Raw genomic sequence first — 12,719 nt, 5'->3', positions numbered from 1 at the left:
GAACCGGCGAGGCAACTGCGCGGCCTCAAGCGCACCGGTGAATGGATCGACGCGGACAAGTCGATCGTAACGCTTGCCATTGCGCGCGAGCTTGGTTAAGACTAAACCTCGCTCGAGCTGACGGTCGGCGGAGAGAGCGTGGAGTCGCGCGGCGGCTTTGGCGCGCTGACGATGCGCGTCGCCTTCGGCGCGCGCTGCCGCGAGTTCTCGAGCGTATCTCTCGTCACTGGCGCTCCTGTGGTTCTCTAAGTCGCGCACGTGCTTCAATACGCCCTTGTTCGATCGCTCTAAAGCCATCAATATCGCCGTGCGCTCGGTCGATCGACGAGCGGCCGCTCGTCGGGCCATGGAATGTCTCGCGCGAATCGCATCCAACTTGACATATCGTCGAGTCATTTCGGATATTTTTGCGTCGCAAGCCGCCGCCAGAGCGTCACGTATTACGACCATGAATTTGTTCTCGATGAATAGGGACTCGCACTCGCACACGAGCTCGGCGCGTTCGGCGACGACGAGGGCGTGCTTCGATTCGAGCGCCGCGTGTCTGCGCATCAATCTCGCGTTGTCCATCCGCTGCGATCCAACAGTCGACCGAAGCCGCACATTTTCGGCTTTAAGCTTGGCGTTCTCAACGATATTGGAATCGTTGGATACCTTCAGCTCGCTCGCGAGCTTATTGAGATGTTCCATGCGCTTGAGCGTGTGCGAAGCTGACGCGCGCTCGGCGCTCAATTGCGCGTCCAATTTCCGCGCGTCCGCCACAAGTCGCGCTGATTCCTCTTTGAACTTTGCTCTCTCGTTCTGCAGCTCATTCGAAGACGTGCTCAACTTTACCACGAGCGTGCGTACGCGCGAATCGAGCGCGCTACGCTGATTTTCAATCGCATCCAACTCGCGCGTCTTTGTCGTCGACTCGCTCTTCGCTTGCTCGAGCGCCCTCTTCGAAGACTCCAACGCCAATCTCGCGCTGCAAATCTCGTGTTGAAGCGAATCGCGCGACTTTTTCATCGCGTTAATGTCATCCTCCGAACTTTTCGTCGCGTTTGCGAGCGCGCGACGAAGCGAAGTGACTTCATCCATCAGACGCGCCACCGCTTCGTCGTCGCATTGACCGCGCAATTGTTGCGTCAGTTTGCGAGGGTCCATGTCCACTAAGGACGAACGAACCTCGGGTGAAGTCACGATTCGCATCGCACGCGTGGCAAAGTCGAGCGAATTCGCGCTTTCGTTCGCGTGCTCGATCTCGGAGCTGACGCACACGAGCAGAACCGTGCGACTCTTGCCGTTCAGGCTCGGCTCTAAGATTTTCGTAAGCGTGGAATCACGATACGGGATGTGCCTGTGCCCCGCCGCGAGCGCACTTACGACGTTCCCTAGAGCGAGCAGGCTGGTGTTGATGTTCAACGCCTCTTTGAATCGCGCGCCGACGTTCTGCGTCTTCTTCTGTCGCTCACTTCCGGCCAAGTCGACGATGGTGAGCAGTCCGAGACGCTTCTCCACGGCGACGAGCTGCGCGGTTCCGTCTTCATCCTCATCCTCGTCGCGATCGACATCCGCCTCGATCGGTCGCTCGATGCGTTCGATTTTCATCTGAAACACACAGTGGGATCTCGAGCTCTGCTTGTTCATATGCGTCTCGGCGTACACCAATCGCGATCGCCCGCGACGAAAACACTCGAGAACGTCCTCGGCGCTTCGACACGGCGTCCACGATAAGTTCTCAATCTCCCACCCCGAGCCATCGCTCGCGGGAACGACACGTAATCCCGATTTTTTCGCTACCAAATCATCGACCTGTTCGTTATAAATCTGCGCCATCGCGCACGACACCTCGTACGCGTGCCTCGCGTCGCTCGCCGCTCGCGCGAAACAATCCACCGCGATTCTCGGCACGAGTCCCGGCCCCCCGTTGCCACCTTCGCTCGTCGACGCCTCGCGTTCGGCTCGATCGCCACCCCCATTCAGTAGTGAATACGTCTTCCCCGACCCCGTCTGTCCGTACGCGAGCACGCATCCTCGACACCCGCTCCGCACCGCCTCGAGCACCGGCGCGCACGTCTCCGCGTACACCTCCCGCTGCGTCGCCCTCCCGTCGAACGCCCCGTCCACCGCGAACCTCCGCGTGACGCCGTTCACCGACGTCGTCGATTTCACGCTCACCACGCGTCCGTCCTCGATCCACGCCCCTCGCCGTCCCGCGCCGTCGCCGTCCTCCCCGCCCGCCTCCGCGCCCTCGCCGTCGTCCTCCTCGCGCCCGCGTCCATCCCTCGGCCGCACCCGCGCGAACACCGCGACGCGTCCGACCATCTCACGCGCGCGCTCGATCCCTCCCGTCGACGTCGCGCGCCACCGGCCGCGCTCTGCCGCGCGCCGCCCGCGAGTCAACCGCGCGCCTCCGCGCGCCTAAAATAAGTCGGTTCGCGTCGCCCGCGACGTTTCGCGCGTTGCATAAATCCAAGATCGAACGCTCGAATTCCCGTACTTGACGCATTCCGAGACCCATCACCAGTTCCAAGAAACGAGTGGCTCACGACGCGCGCGCGCGCGCGCGATCGGATATCGCGCGTCGACGCGCGTCGTCGACGCCGCACATTTCGACGGCGACGACGATGCGCGCGACGACGACGACGCGCGCGATGACGGGTGCGCGATCGAACGAGCGCGCGAACGATCGACGCCGACCGCGGCGCGGCGCGACGACGCGCCTCGACGCGCGACGACGGGACGAACGATCGCGATCGATTCGATTCGATTCGATGTCGACGACGCGCGGCGACGCGATGACGCGAAGCGGGCCGCGCGACGACGCGCGCGCGCGTCGGAGGCGCGCGCGAACGCGCGGTGGTGGACGACGCGGACGCGACGCGCGCGCGGGAGGACGCGAAGCGGGCGGGACGAGGATGGAAGACTGACGGGATCGCGATTGGACGAACGCAGCGCGGGCGAGCGCGCGCGGGACGGCGGCGATTAAGACGAGAGGCGCGGCGAAGAATGCGCGCGCGATTCGACGCGTCGAGACGCGGGCGGCGGTGATGATTCATGCGACGTCGCCGGCGATGCACGAGAAGAGCGAGGGGAAGAAGGAACACGATGCGTCGATGGATAACGTGTTGTCCATCATTCTCGGCGGCGGCGCGGGGACGCGATTGTACCCGTTGACGAAGAAGCGGGCGAAGCCGGCGGTGCCGTTGGGGGCGAACTACCGCTTGATCGATATCCCGGTGTCGAACTGTATCAACTCTGACATCAACAAGGTGTACTGCTTGACGCAGTTTAACAGCGCATCTTTGAACAGACACTTGTCCCAGGCGTACAACACGAACATCGGGACGTACACGCGTCAGGGATTCGTCGAAGTGCTCGCGGCTCAACAGAGCCCGATCAACAAGGCGTGGTTCCAAGGTACCGCGGATGCTGTTCGTCAATACTTGTGGTTGTTTGCCGAGAGCGGGTGCGAGGAATACTTGATTCTTTCGGGCGATCACTTGTACCGCATGGATTACCGTCCGTTTATTCGCGACCACCGCGCGAAGAACGCCGACATCACCGTCGCCGCTTTGCCGACGGATGAGAAGCGAGCCAGCTCTTTCGGCTTGATGAAGATTAACGAACACGCCACCATCATCGAGTTCTCCGAAAAGCCCAAGGGTGACGCTCTCAAGGCGATGCAATGCGACACCACCATCTTAGGCTTGGACGCGGAACGCGCCAAGGAAATGCCGTACATTGCCTCGATGGGTATCTACGTGTTCAACGCCAAGGCTATGGAGCAGGTGCTTCAAGATGATTTCCCGGAAGCGAACGATTTCGGTGGTGAAATCATCCCGATGGCGGCTCAGAAGGGCATGAAGGTGGTCGCTCACTTGTACGACGGATACTGGGAGGACATCGGTACCGTCGATGCGTTTTTCCACGCCAACTTGGAGTGCAACGACCCGAACCCGAAGTTCAGTTTCTACGATCGCAACGCGCCGATCTACACCCAGTCTCGCTTCTTGCCGCCGAGCAAGGTGCAAGATTGCGAAATCGAGCGCTCCACGATCGGCGACGGCTGCACCATCAAGCAAGCCAAGCTCAAAAACGTCATGGTTGGTTTGAGATCGACGGTCAACGAAGGGTGTGATTTGGAGGACACACTCGTCATGGGTGCTGATTACTACGAGAGCCTCGAAGAATGCGACCCGGCTAGCCTTCCGGGCTGCACGCCGATCGGTATTGGCGCCGGCACGAAGATTCGCAAAGCCATCATCGACAAGAACGCGCGCATTGGTGAAAACTGCCAAATCCTCAATGAGGCTGGCGTCATGGATAAGGATTGCGAAAGCGAAGGTTACATCATCCGCGATGGCATCATTGTCGTCATCAAGGATGCCGTGATCAAGGCTGGCACTGTCATCTGATTCTTCAGTCTCAGAAGTTGACACAAGAACTCTCGCGGCGCAATACCACAACATTCTTCTAGAATTCGGAACTTTGTAACAAATCAAGCTCTGTAAGCGAAACGCTAATCGTTACAAAGAACTACTTAACTTAATCCCTCGCGTCGCCGCGGCGGCTCGCACGACGCGCACGTCGATGCCCTCTGAAGTCGCAGCGCGTGCAAAATCTTCGTATTCGTCGCGAGGCGCGCTCGCGCACTTGTACCAGGCGATGAGCGCGCTGGGTGGCGCGAGTGAGAGCGCTGCAACTATGTTCGAAAAATACTCCAAATCCGCCGACAACTGCGCAGCGCCTTGGTCGGTGAGCGACGCGATGGCACGCACTTCTTTCAAGAGCAACTCAGCACTCGCTTCGGCGATTTTCGCAATCCACGCCTCGGAAGTCGCCGGCTCTTGCGCCGCATTCGAGTCGCCCGAAAGCGACGTCGCGCGAGCCAAGTCGTCGTCGTGCATGTTATCCAGATGCTGCGGCAATGAAAGCAGATATTCACCTGCATTCGTCATTCGCTCTTGCGGATAAGCGCTAAACGTCGGGAGTTTATACGCGCTCTCGGCAGGTTTGGCGCTCCAAACCTCAGACGTGCTGATTCCCTTGAGTTCGAGCGACACCCGCCCGAGGAGAGTGTCGTACACGAATTTTTCGAGTGATCTAGTCAGAGCGTTCATGTGCTCAGCACCGACCGGAATTATGGATCCATCGAGCGAGTGCTTCACCGCGGCATCCGCCACCTTGTCAAGGAACGTGGCCAACTTTCGTGATCGCGCCGCGTGCGCCGCGATGCTCAAACCGAGGAGCGTACGGCTTTTTGGTCCGTCACCAAGCTCCAAAGTAACATCCAAAGCCGGTCGCAGCGTCGCTCGAAGCTTCAGAAGCTTTGCACGTAGATCGGACTCGAAATCTAACAGTGCGTTCGGGATGGCGTTGATCATGTCCAGCATACTGAGCGATCCTCTGATGAATTCTTCGCCCGCGGAAGTCGTGTTTGAGTTCATGTTCGTCGCGGTCGAGTCAATCAAACCGGCCGCGTTTCTCAAGTCACGAAGGACGAGCGCGACTAAATCGACGTAGTGTTCCATTCCACTTTCAATCGCATGAATGCAAGTCATCGTCTCAACGCCAGCGGTAATCGCCTCGCATCTGTCTATGACGACGCCGAAGACGTCGATGGCTTTCGGCAGCGTGGCGAGCACGCTTTGTATAACTGCGGTCAAGTCGTCCGACGTCGCAATAGACTGTGCCTCAGGGATGTTTACCGAAGAATCTAAAGTAGTTCGTATGTCTGCAAGCGCGAGCTGGCCGAAACGCTGCTCAACCGCGATGAAAGGCTCGACAATCGCCATCAACGCGTCGCCGATGGCGCCCTTGACGGCGTCGGCGTTCGCGTGCGCTGCAGCGTCGCCGGCGAGTTTTGTAAACGCTATCCCAACGTCTTCGACGTACGTTTGGAACGAATTTCGAGCCGAGACGAGTTGCTCGAGCGTTAGCGAGCTGAGCTTCTCCGTGATGGACGTTTCGAGCGTGGTGTGAAGCGAACACCAAGACAACGGAATCAAAAGCACGGCGTCTTCGGGGAACGTACTCGAGCACCAAGATATCTCCTCTTTGAGAGCGGTGGCGCAATACTTCAAGAATTCATCGATCATATGCACCGAAGCGTCCAGCCTCCCAGCGTCAGTCGTCGTCGCATCGCGCTCGCGCGACTTCCACTGCTTGAGCATGCGAGACGTCACGCGCGTGTCCGCATAAATGCTCTCCAACGCCGAACCGCGGCCGGTAGTGCGCAACACGTCGCGATGTTCGCGAGCCGCCGTGCTGTTTTGTGACTCCAACGCCGTGATCAAGGCCGGTCTGACGATCGCCTCGAGCTTGTGCTCGAACGCGTTCACCTTGTCTTGCCCGTCGGCGAATTCTGGCACGTCGCCCACGACGGCTAAACCGCGCTTCATCCGCGCCAACGACTCGGACATGTTACGAATATTCCCGCTCGCAAAGATCCCGTCCACACTCGCCATCAAATCTGCTAGTCCATTCGCCTCCTGCAGCGTCTCTCGCGCGCTCTCCATGCGTTGTTTCGCCGCGTCGAGCTGTCGCAGCGCTTCCACGCTCGCGCGCGACTCCGACTCCACCTCGTCCAATCGATCCAATATCCCTCGCACTTCCTCGTGCAGACGCTTCACCCGCCCCTCGACGACTTCTATCTCCTTCACCGCCTTGGGCACGCGCGCGACACCCTCGCGCGAGCGCTCTTCCAGCGACATCGACAGATCTTCGCCGAGCAACTGCAGCTGCAGTTCCAAATCCGCCAAAAATCGTTCCAACGGCGACGCGCTCGTCCCTCGCGTCCCCTCTCCGACCGCGCGCGCCACCACCGCCGATCCATCCCGCGCCGTCGCGTCGCGCCCGCTCCCTCCCGCGTCGCCGATTCGCGCGCGCGTTTGCTCGTTAATCCACCGCACGCGATCGAAATCGTCGCTCGAAAAGTCACGCAGCGACGCCTTCGCGTCCCGCATCGCCGACGTCATCGAGCGCGTCTCTTCGCGCGCGATCGTTCGCGCGCGTCTCTTCGCGCGCGACTCGTCTCGCGTCGCGCGGACGCGTCGTCGCGCTCTGCGGATTGTTCGACCGAACGGCGACAGCACGTCGCGGGTCCGCATTCGTTGACGCGCGCGCGCGCGTCGTCGGCGTCGTCGGCGTCCCGTCGCGTCGCCGTCGACGCGCACGCCCGCGCGGCGCCGACGCGCGGGCGCGCGCGCGCGCGCGCGCGACGCCGAGCGCGCCGGTGACCGATCGGCGACGCGACCGCGCGCGAACGGACGCCGCGCGACGCGACCGCGCGGTCGATCGGCGCGCGCGAGAGAGAGGAGACGCGTCGAACGCGCACGCGCGCGACGGCGCGGTCGCGGACGCGCGAGACGCGGTCGAGCGCGGGAGAGGGCGCGTGAGAGACGAATCGAGCAGATAAGGATGGGCGACGCGGACGCGACGGTGGCGGAGGTGTCGAGTCATTTCGGTGCGTGTGGACTTAAAGTGGCGACGAAACGGACGCAGAAGAAACCGTGCGCGTGTTGTCATAAATTCTTTGCGGATTCGACCGCGTTGGAGGCGCACTGGAAGCTGGTGCAGCACAGCGCGCACGACGCCGTGTGCAACGCGTGCGGACGACACTTTCCGTCGTACGACACGCTGAGACAACATTTGGTCGGGAATTTGCCCAAGGCGTCGTGTGCGGAGGCGTATAAGCGGGCAGGGTGTGAGAGGTGCTATGAAATATTTCAAGATGATGAGGCGACGGCGAGTCACGCGTGCATCTTTCGCGAGACGGAGGACGCGGACGACGACGTGGACGACTGGCCGTGCGTGGCGCTCGATTGCGAATTCGTGGGCGTCGGTGAGGCGGGTGAAAAACACGCGTGCGCGCGCGTGTGCGTTGTAGGATCTAGTGGTGAGATATTACTTCACACTTGGGTGAATCCCGGGGAAGAAGTCACGGATTATCGAGAAGAATTGACGGGGGCGACGCCAGAGAAGCTCGCCGACGCGCCGTCGCTCGAGCGCGTGAGAGCGATAGTGGTGCAAATTTTGCTCGGCAAGGCGGTTCAGACTCGACGAGAGCACGTCGGTGTCAAGCACTTGTTGATTGGTCACTCCGTCGAGCACGATCTCGAGGTATTGGACATCAAATGGAAGAAGGGAATGCGGCGAGACACGGCGCAATTTCCACTCTATCTTCGCCACACGCACCTGCCGTTCAAGCTTCGCGCGCTCGCCGAGCAATTCTTGGGAGAGAAAATTCAAGAAGAAGGTGAGGCGCACGACCCTTGCGTCGACGCCAGAATCTCCATGCGCCTGTACCAAGCCGCGAAGCGCAGAGATCACGGCGTCGCGAAGCGCTGGTTCGACATCACGCTCAAGGACCGCCCCGTCGTCGTCCCCGACGACGCCACGAGCGACCCCAACGCCGGTATCGAGCTCTTACGTCGCACCGTCGACCACGATGGCGCCGCGCACACGACTCGATTCTACTGCTGGTGTCAAGATCGCGGCGCTCGCTCGCGCGCCGGTCCGCCGTCGCCGCCGCCGGCGGATCGCCGCCGCGACCGTAAATCCGCAAAGCCTTCGTCCGACACCGCCGCGACGCCGTCTTCGTCGTCGTCCGCATCGCCCGGACCGTAGTCATCCCACCGCGCGCTCGCTCGCGCGCCGACACCACCGCATCACGCGCTCGAACCTCCGCGCGCGTTGTATTTTTCACCACACTTTCGAGCGCCGTCCTCCGTCATCCACTCGTCGCCTCGCGCTGACGTGGCGCACATCGGCGCGCGAATGTCCGCGCGCGCGTCGCCCGACGACCTCGCGAGCGTCGAACTCGCGCGCGCGCTCAACGCCGAGCTCAACGGCCGCGCGTCTCGCGCGTCGAGACCGCCCGCGGGCGCGCGCGCGCCGCGCGACGACGCCGATGGCGTCGCGCCCTCGCGCGCGTTTCGCCTCCACTGGCCGACGCAGCGCGTCGCCGTGCGCTCGGGAGGGCGCGCGCGGACGCGCGACGACGACGACGCGGTCGCGGTGACGACGACGACGCGCGATGACGACGGCGCGACGGCGCGGGAGCTGGCGAGGGCGAAGAAGAACGCGCAGAGTCGAGCGTGCAGGCGGCGACGCGCCGAGCGCGAGCGCGGCGAGCGAACGCCGAGCGGAACGAAGCGGGCGCGGGGGGGGGGTGATGGACGCGGCGAGGCGGCGGTGGGCGGAGAAATGAGGGCGCGAGCGATCGCGGTCGGCGCGGAGAGGTCGGACGCGGGATCGAAACGGATGGAAAAGTCGGCGCCGGCGACGGTTGGGGAGACGCCGCGCGGGGGGCGGGCGCCGGCGAAGACGAGGACGATGGGGTTGAGCGTCGATGTCCCGGCGATGGATGGGGACGAGGCGACGAGGAGCGCGCCGGCAACGATAAAGGATAAAGTTGGCGCGCGCGCGGCGGGATCGACCGACTGCGTAGTAGATGAGCCGGCGACGCCGGCGCCGATGACGCCGATACCGGACCAGAGCTCCGCTGGCTCGCTCGCTCCTAAGAGCAAATACACTAAAAAAGTCACGAAGACGCCGAAAAAGGCCGCGACGACGACACCGTCATCGGTGCAGAGTGGAGCGGCGAACACACAAAAGCCCAGGCGAGAGCGCCGGCCGGATTCGCGTTTTATCAAGCGCCGAGACGCCGAGTTGACGGAATTCCCACCCGGTATGATTGTTTGGGTGCGATTGCGCTCGACCCACAAAGGACAGTGGTGGCCCGGTCGCACGTGGAAGCTTCGACAGTGCGCAAACGCGTACGATCTTCTTGACATCAAACCCGAGGGCAGTTTGGCTCTCGTCAAGTTATTCGGTAGCAACTGCTTTGAGTGGGCGTCCAAGGAAGATTTAGCGCCGTACGACGCCCAAAGGCAATCTTCGTACCGCGAAGGTATGCTACTATGGTATAACGAGTCCGCATCGAGACGAAAATCACGTGGGAGCGCGCTGAAGGCGCTTCGGTGCGCAGATGCGGCCGAAGTTGAAGAATGGTCCGATCCGTGGTCGACATCGGATGCGAGTTCGTCGAGCGACGAAGAGTCGGACGCCGAGGCGACGAACAAGGCAAATGTACAAGCGCTGGAGTCGATGAAAGTCGGATTAACGCCAGATTGGATAGTTCACGGCGCGTGTAAAGTGTTTGGACTCGATCTCCCTACGATTGAAGCGCCGCTCATCAAAGGTTTACTCGACCCGTGCACGAATTCGCATCTCAGGCCAAACATTCCCGCAGAAAAATGTTACGACAAGAAGGACGATGGACTGAAGATGTCTAACCCGTGGGCAGGTTATCACGTCTTGGTGAACCCTCCATACGAAGCCCAGGTGCAATGGCGGTTTATCAATCGAGCGATCAACGAAGTGGAGTGGGAACATTGCCCTGGCATCATCCTCGTGTGCCGAAACTCTACCGACACGAGCTACTTCCAACGCCTTCTGCCTTTTCCTCGCATTCACCTGCGGCGCAAGGCGGTGCAGTTCAAAGACTATTCGAACTGTCCGATAGGATTCGGGATTTGTGTGTTTTGCATCGTGTCCCCAACGCATCCGCAACAGGCTGATATTTATAGCCGCTTTCACGACGAATTCCACGCCGCCGGCGAGTTTAACATTCCCGTCGACGGCAAATTCGTGAAAAGCCCGCCGTTCATCGAACTCACCACCCGGCTTCACCGAGTGGCGTGCGAAGACTATCGCGACAGTTGGATCGCATGCGATGTCTGCGACCGATGGCGCGAGATTCCGTTTGATCAAATGTTAAAGGCGCGCAAATCCAAGGTTTGGCAGTGCCGCGATTCGTTTCCGATGGGCTGCAGCACTCCGCTGACGAAGACAGAAATCGCTGCGTTTTCAGTAGCCAAGGCGGAGACAAATACAGTTTTAGTTGCGTCAAAAGTTGAGGGCACGAAAGGCCCCGTCGGCGTGTACGCTGCGGAAACGCGCGCGGGATCCTCTGTCGAAGCCGTCGACGAGCAAGAGTCTCTGACGCCGCTCGACGGCGCTCTGGCGAATCAAAGCACGCGGGTGGATGAGTACAGCGAGATCCGTGAGAGAGAAGAACGAACAAATGAGTTTCTTCAGAGCGGTGGTAAGCTTCACGGACTCGGGTGTCCGTGTAACTGGGAACCGTGTCGCGAGCGGCGGCAAAAGGAACAAAAGATTCTCAGCAAGCACTTCCCGGGTTTACGCGTCGAGTGGGAAAAGATGCGCGACGAGATCACGAACGTGCTGACCCCGTTCGAGCGCGAACGACTGGAAAAGATTGAAGCGAACAAGAACAAGATGCGGAGCTTAATGCTCAGTACAGAAGAGCAAGCGACGATGACGTCGCACAAAGTCGTGCACGCGTCGGCGGCGGAATCCGCGGCGTTGCGCATGTGGGAAATCGCCAAGCGCAAGCACAAAACGAAAACGAGCAACGCCGAGCGTCGCGAACGCAAGGTGAGCTCGCTCAAAGCGCAGCTCGAAGCCGCGGAGACACGCCTGAGCGACATCATGGGCGAAGTGCGCGAGGCCAACGTCGGCGTGGACACCGCGCTCAAGGTTCTAGAGGCGATTCGCTCGCGCGCGACACGCGTCGAGCGCGAGTTCGATCGAAACAACGCGCGGCTAAAAACAGTCAAAGTCGCGTGCAGGAAATCAAATTCCGCGGCAAACAAGAGCGCAGACGCGATTTGGTCCGACGCCCGCGCGCGCGTCCCGCTCGCCGCCGACGTCGCGCCCCCCTGAGGTCCGACACCGCGCCGCGTAACGCCATCGCATCGCGTCGTCACGAAACCAATCCACGCATCCGATCGATCGCTCGTCGCATCCGATTAAAATCTACCGTTCGTTTCTCTACTCCGCGCGTCGCGCTTTGCGATCCGCCGCGCCGTCCCTACTCCGGCCCCCCCCCCGGCACCAGCATCGCGATGTTGTTCCCGTTCAGCAGGATCTGATCCAACCGCCCCGTCACCCGCCGTCCCTCCGCCGTCGTCTCGTACTCCGTGACGTCCTCGAGCACCATGTTGACGTACACGTCGAAGCCTCGCAGCGTCCCGACCAACTCTCGCTCGCTCTTCATGAGCACCCACAGCGGGCTCCCGACGCACCGCTCGACGAGCTCGGACGGCAGCACCAGCGACGGGTTCGCGTTCGCCGCCTTGGCCGGGAGCGCCATCGCTCGAGCGTCGAATCCGCGCGCGCGCGACGGAATGGCGTCGATCGATCGCGACGATTCGATCGCGCGCGAGACGACGGCGCGCGACGCGCGGCGATGCGGACGCGCGCGGCGTCGCGGACGAACGCGGGCGCGTCGACGCGACGCTCGACGACGCGCGCGGCGACGCGCGCGGCGACGCGCGCGAGCGAAGGCGCGTCGAGGCGACGGTTGATGACGACGGCGGCGACGGTCGCGGTGACGCGCGCGCTCGAGACGCCGCGCGCGGAGGCGTACGGACTCGGGAAACCGCCGCCGACGTCGACGGCGAGAAGCAGGGAGACGTACGACGCGCGCGTCGCGGCGATGCGACGCGCGGAGGCGATGCGAGACGAAAAGGACGCCGAGCTCGACGACGACGCGCCGACGACGACGCTTCGATCCGGGTTGCGGTATCGCGAGTACGCCGCGGGCGAGGAGGGCGAGGAAGCCGTCGCGGGGTCGCGCGTCGATTTCGCGTTCAAGGTGTACAGACTGTCGTCGGGGGCGTACTTTAAGTTTTCGAGCGGCGGGA

The 12,719-nt window shown here is 61.9% G+C and overlaps 7 protein-coding genes across 7 annotated transcripts; 4 read left to right on the top strand and 3 right to left on the bottom strand.

Moving 5' to 3' along the window:
- Positions 1-463: 463 nt before the first annotated feature.
- Positions 464-874, top strand: OSTLU_32719 (predicted protein; the record flags this gene model as incomplete). The annotated part of the gene is made up of 1 exon (XM_001418923.1): positions 464-874. The coding sequence occupies one exon, from the start codon at positions 464-466 to the stop codon at positions 872-874; it is 411 nt and encodes a 136-aa protein (XP_001418960.1).
- A 205-nt stretch (positions 875-1,079) lies between these two features.
- On the bottom strand, positions 1,080-2,307 carry OSTLU_32718 (predicted protein; the record flags this gene model as incomplete). The annotated part of the gene is made up of 2 exons (XM_001418695.1): positions 1,080-1,094; positions 1,168-2,307. 2 exons carry the CDS (start codon positions 2,305-2,307, stop codon positions 1,080-1,082), a joined length of 1,155 nt encoding a protein of 384 aa, XP_001418732.1.
- A 791-nt stretch (positions 2,308-3,098) lies between these two features.
- On the top strand, positions 3,099-4,400 carry OSTLU_35780 (predicted protein; the record flags this gene model as incomplete). Its single annotated transcript, XM_001418922.1, has 1 exon — positions 3,099-4,400. One exon carries the CDS (start codon positions 3,099-3,101, stop codon positions 4,398-4,400), a length of 1,302 nt encoding a protein of 433 aa, XP_001418959.1.
- Positions 4,401-4,511: 111 nt separating this feature from the next.
- Positions 4,512-6,962, bottom strand: OSTLU_16194 (predicted protein; the record flags this gene model as incomplete). Its single annotated transcript, XM_001418694.1, has 1 exon — positions 4,512-6,962. One exon carries the CDS (start codon positions 6,960-6,962, stop codon positions 4,512-4,514), a length of 2,451 nt encoding a protein of 816 aa, XP_001418731.1.
- A 520-nt stretch (positions 6,963-7,482) lies between these two features.
- On the top strand, positions 7,483-8,316 carry OSTLU_5177 (predicted protein; the record flags this gene model as incomplete). Its single annotated transcript, XM_001418921.1, has 1 exon — positions 7,483-8,316. A coding segment is annotated over one exon (834 nt), but the record flags the coding sequence as incomplete, so codon positions are not given.
- An 876-nt stretch (positions 8,317-9,192) lies between these two features.
- On the top strand, positions 9,193-11,736 carry OSTLU_87805 (predicted protein; the record flags this gene model as incomplete). Its single annotated transcript, XM_001418920.1, has 1 exon — positions 9,193-11,736. One exon carries the CDS (start codon positions 9,193-9,195, stop codon positions 11,734-11,736), a length of 2,544 nt encoding a protein of 847 aa, XP_001418957.1.
- Positions 11,737-11,884: 148 nt separating this feature from the next.
- On the bottom strand, positions 11,885-12,609 carry OSTLU_32713 (predicted protein; the record flags this gene model as incomplete). Its single annotated transcript, XM_001418693.1, has 1 exon — positions 11,885-12,609. Exon 1 carries the CDS (start codon positions 12,164-12,166, stop codon positions 11,885-11,887), a length of 282 nt encoding a protein of 93 aa, XP_001418730.1. The 5' UTR covers positions 12,167-12,609.
- Between the last annotated feature and the right edge of the window lie 110 nt (positions 12,610-12,719).

This window comes from Ostreococcus lucimarinus, chromosome 7 (assembly GCF_000092065.1).
Source record: "Ostreococcus lucimarinus CCE9901 chromosome 7, complete sequence".
NCBI lineage: Eukaryota > Viridiplantae > Chlorophyta > Mamiellophyceae > Mamiellales > Bathycoccaceae > Ostreococcus > Ostreococcus sp. 'lucimarinus'.
Note: the sequence above shows the minus strand (reverse complement) of the source record. Positions and strands in the feature narration are given on the sequence as shown.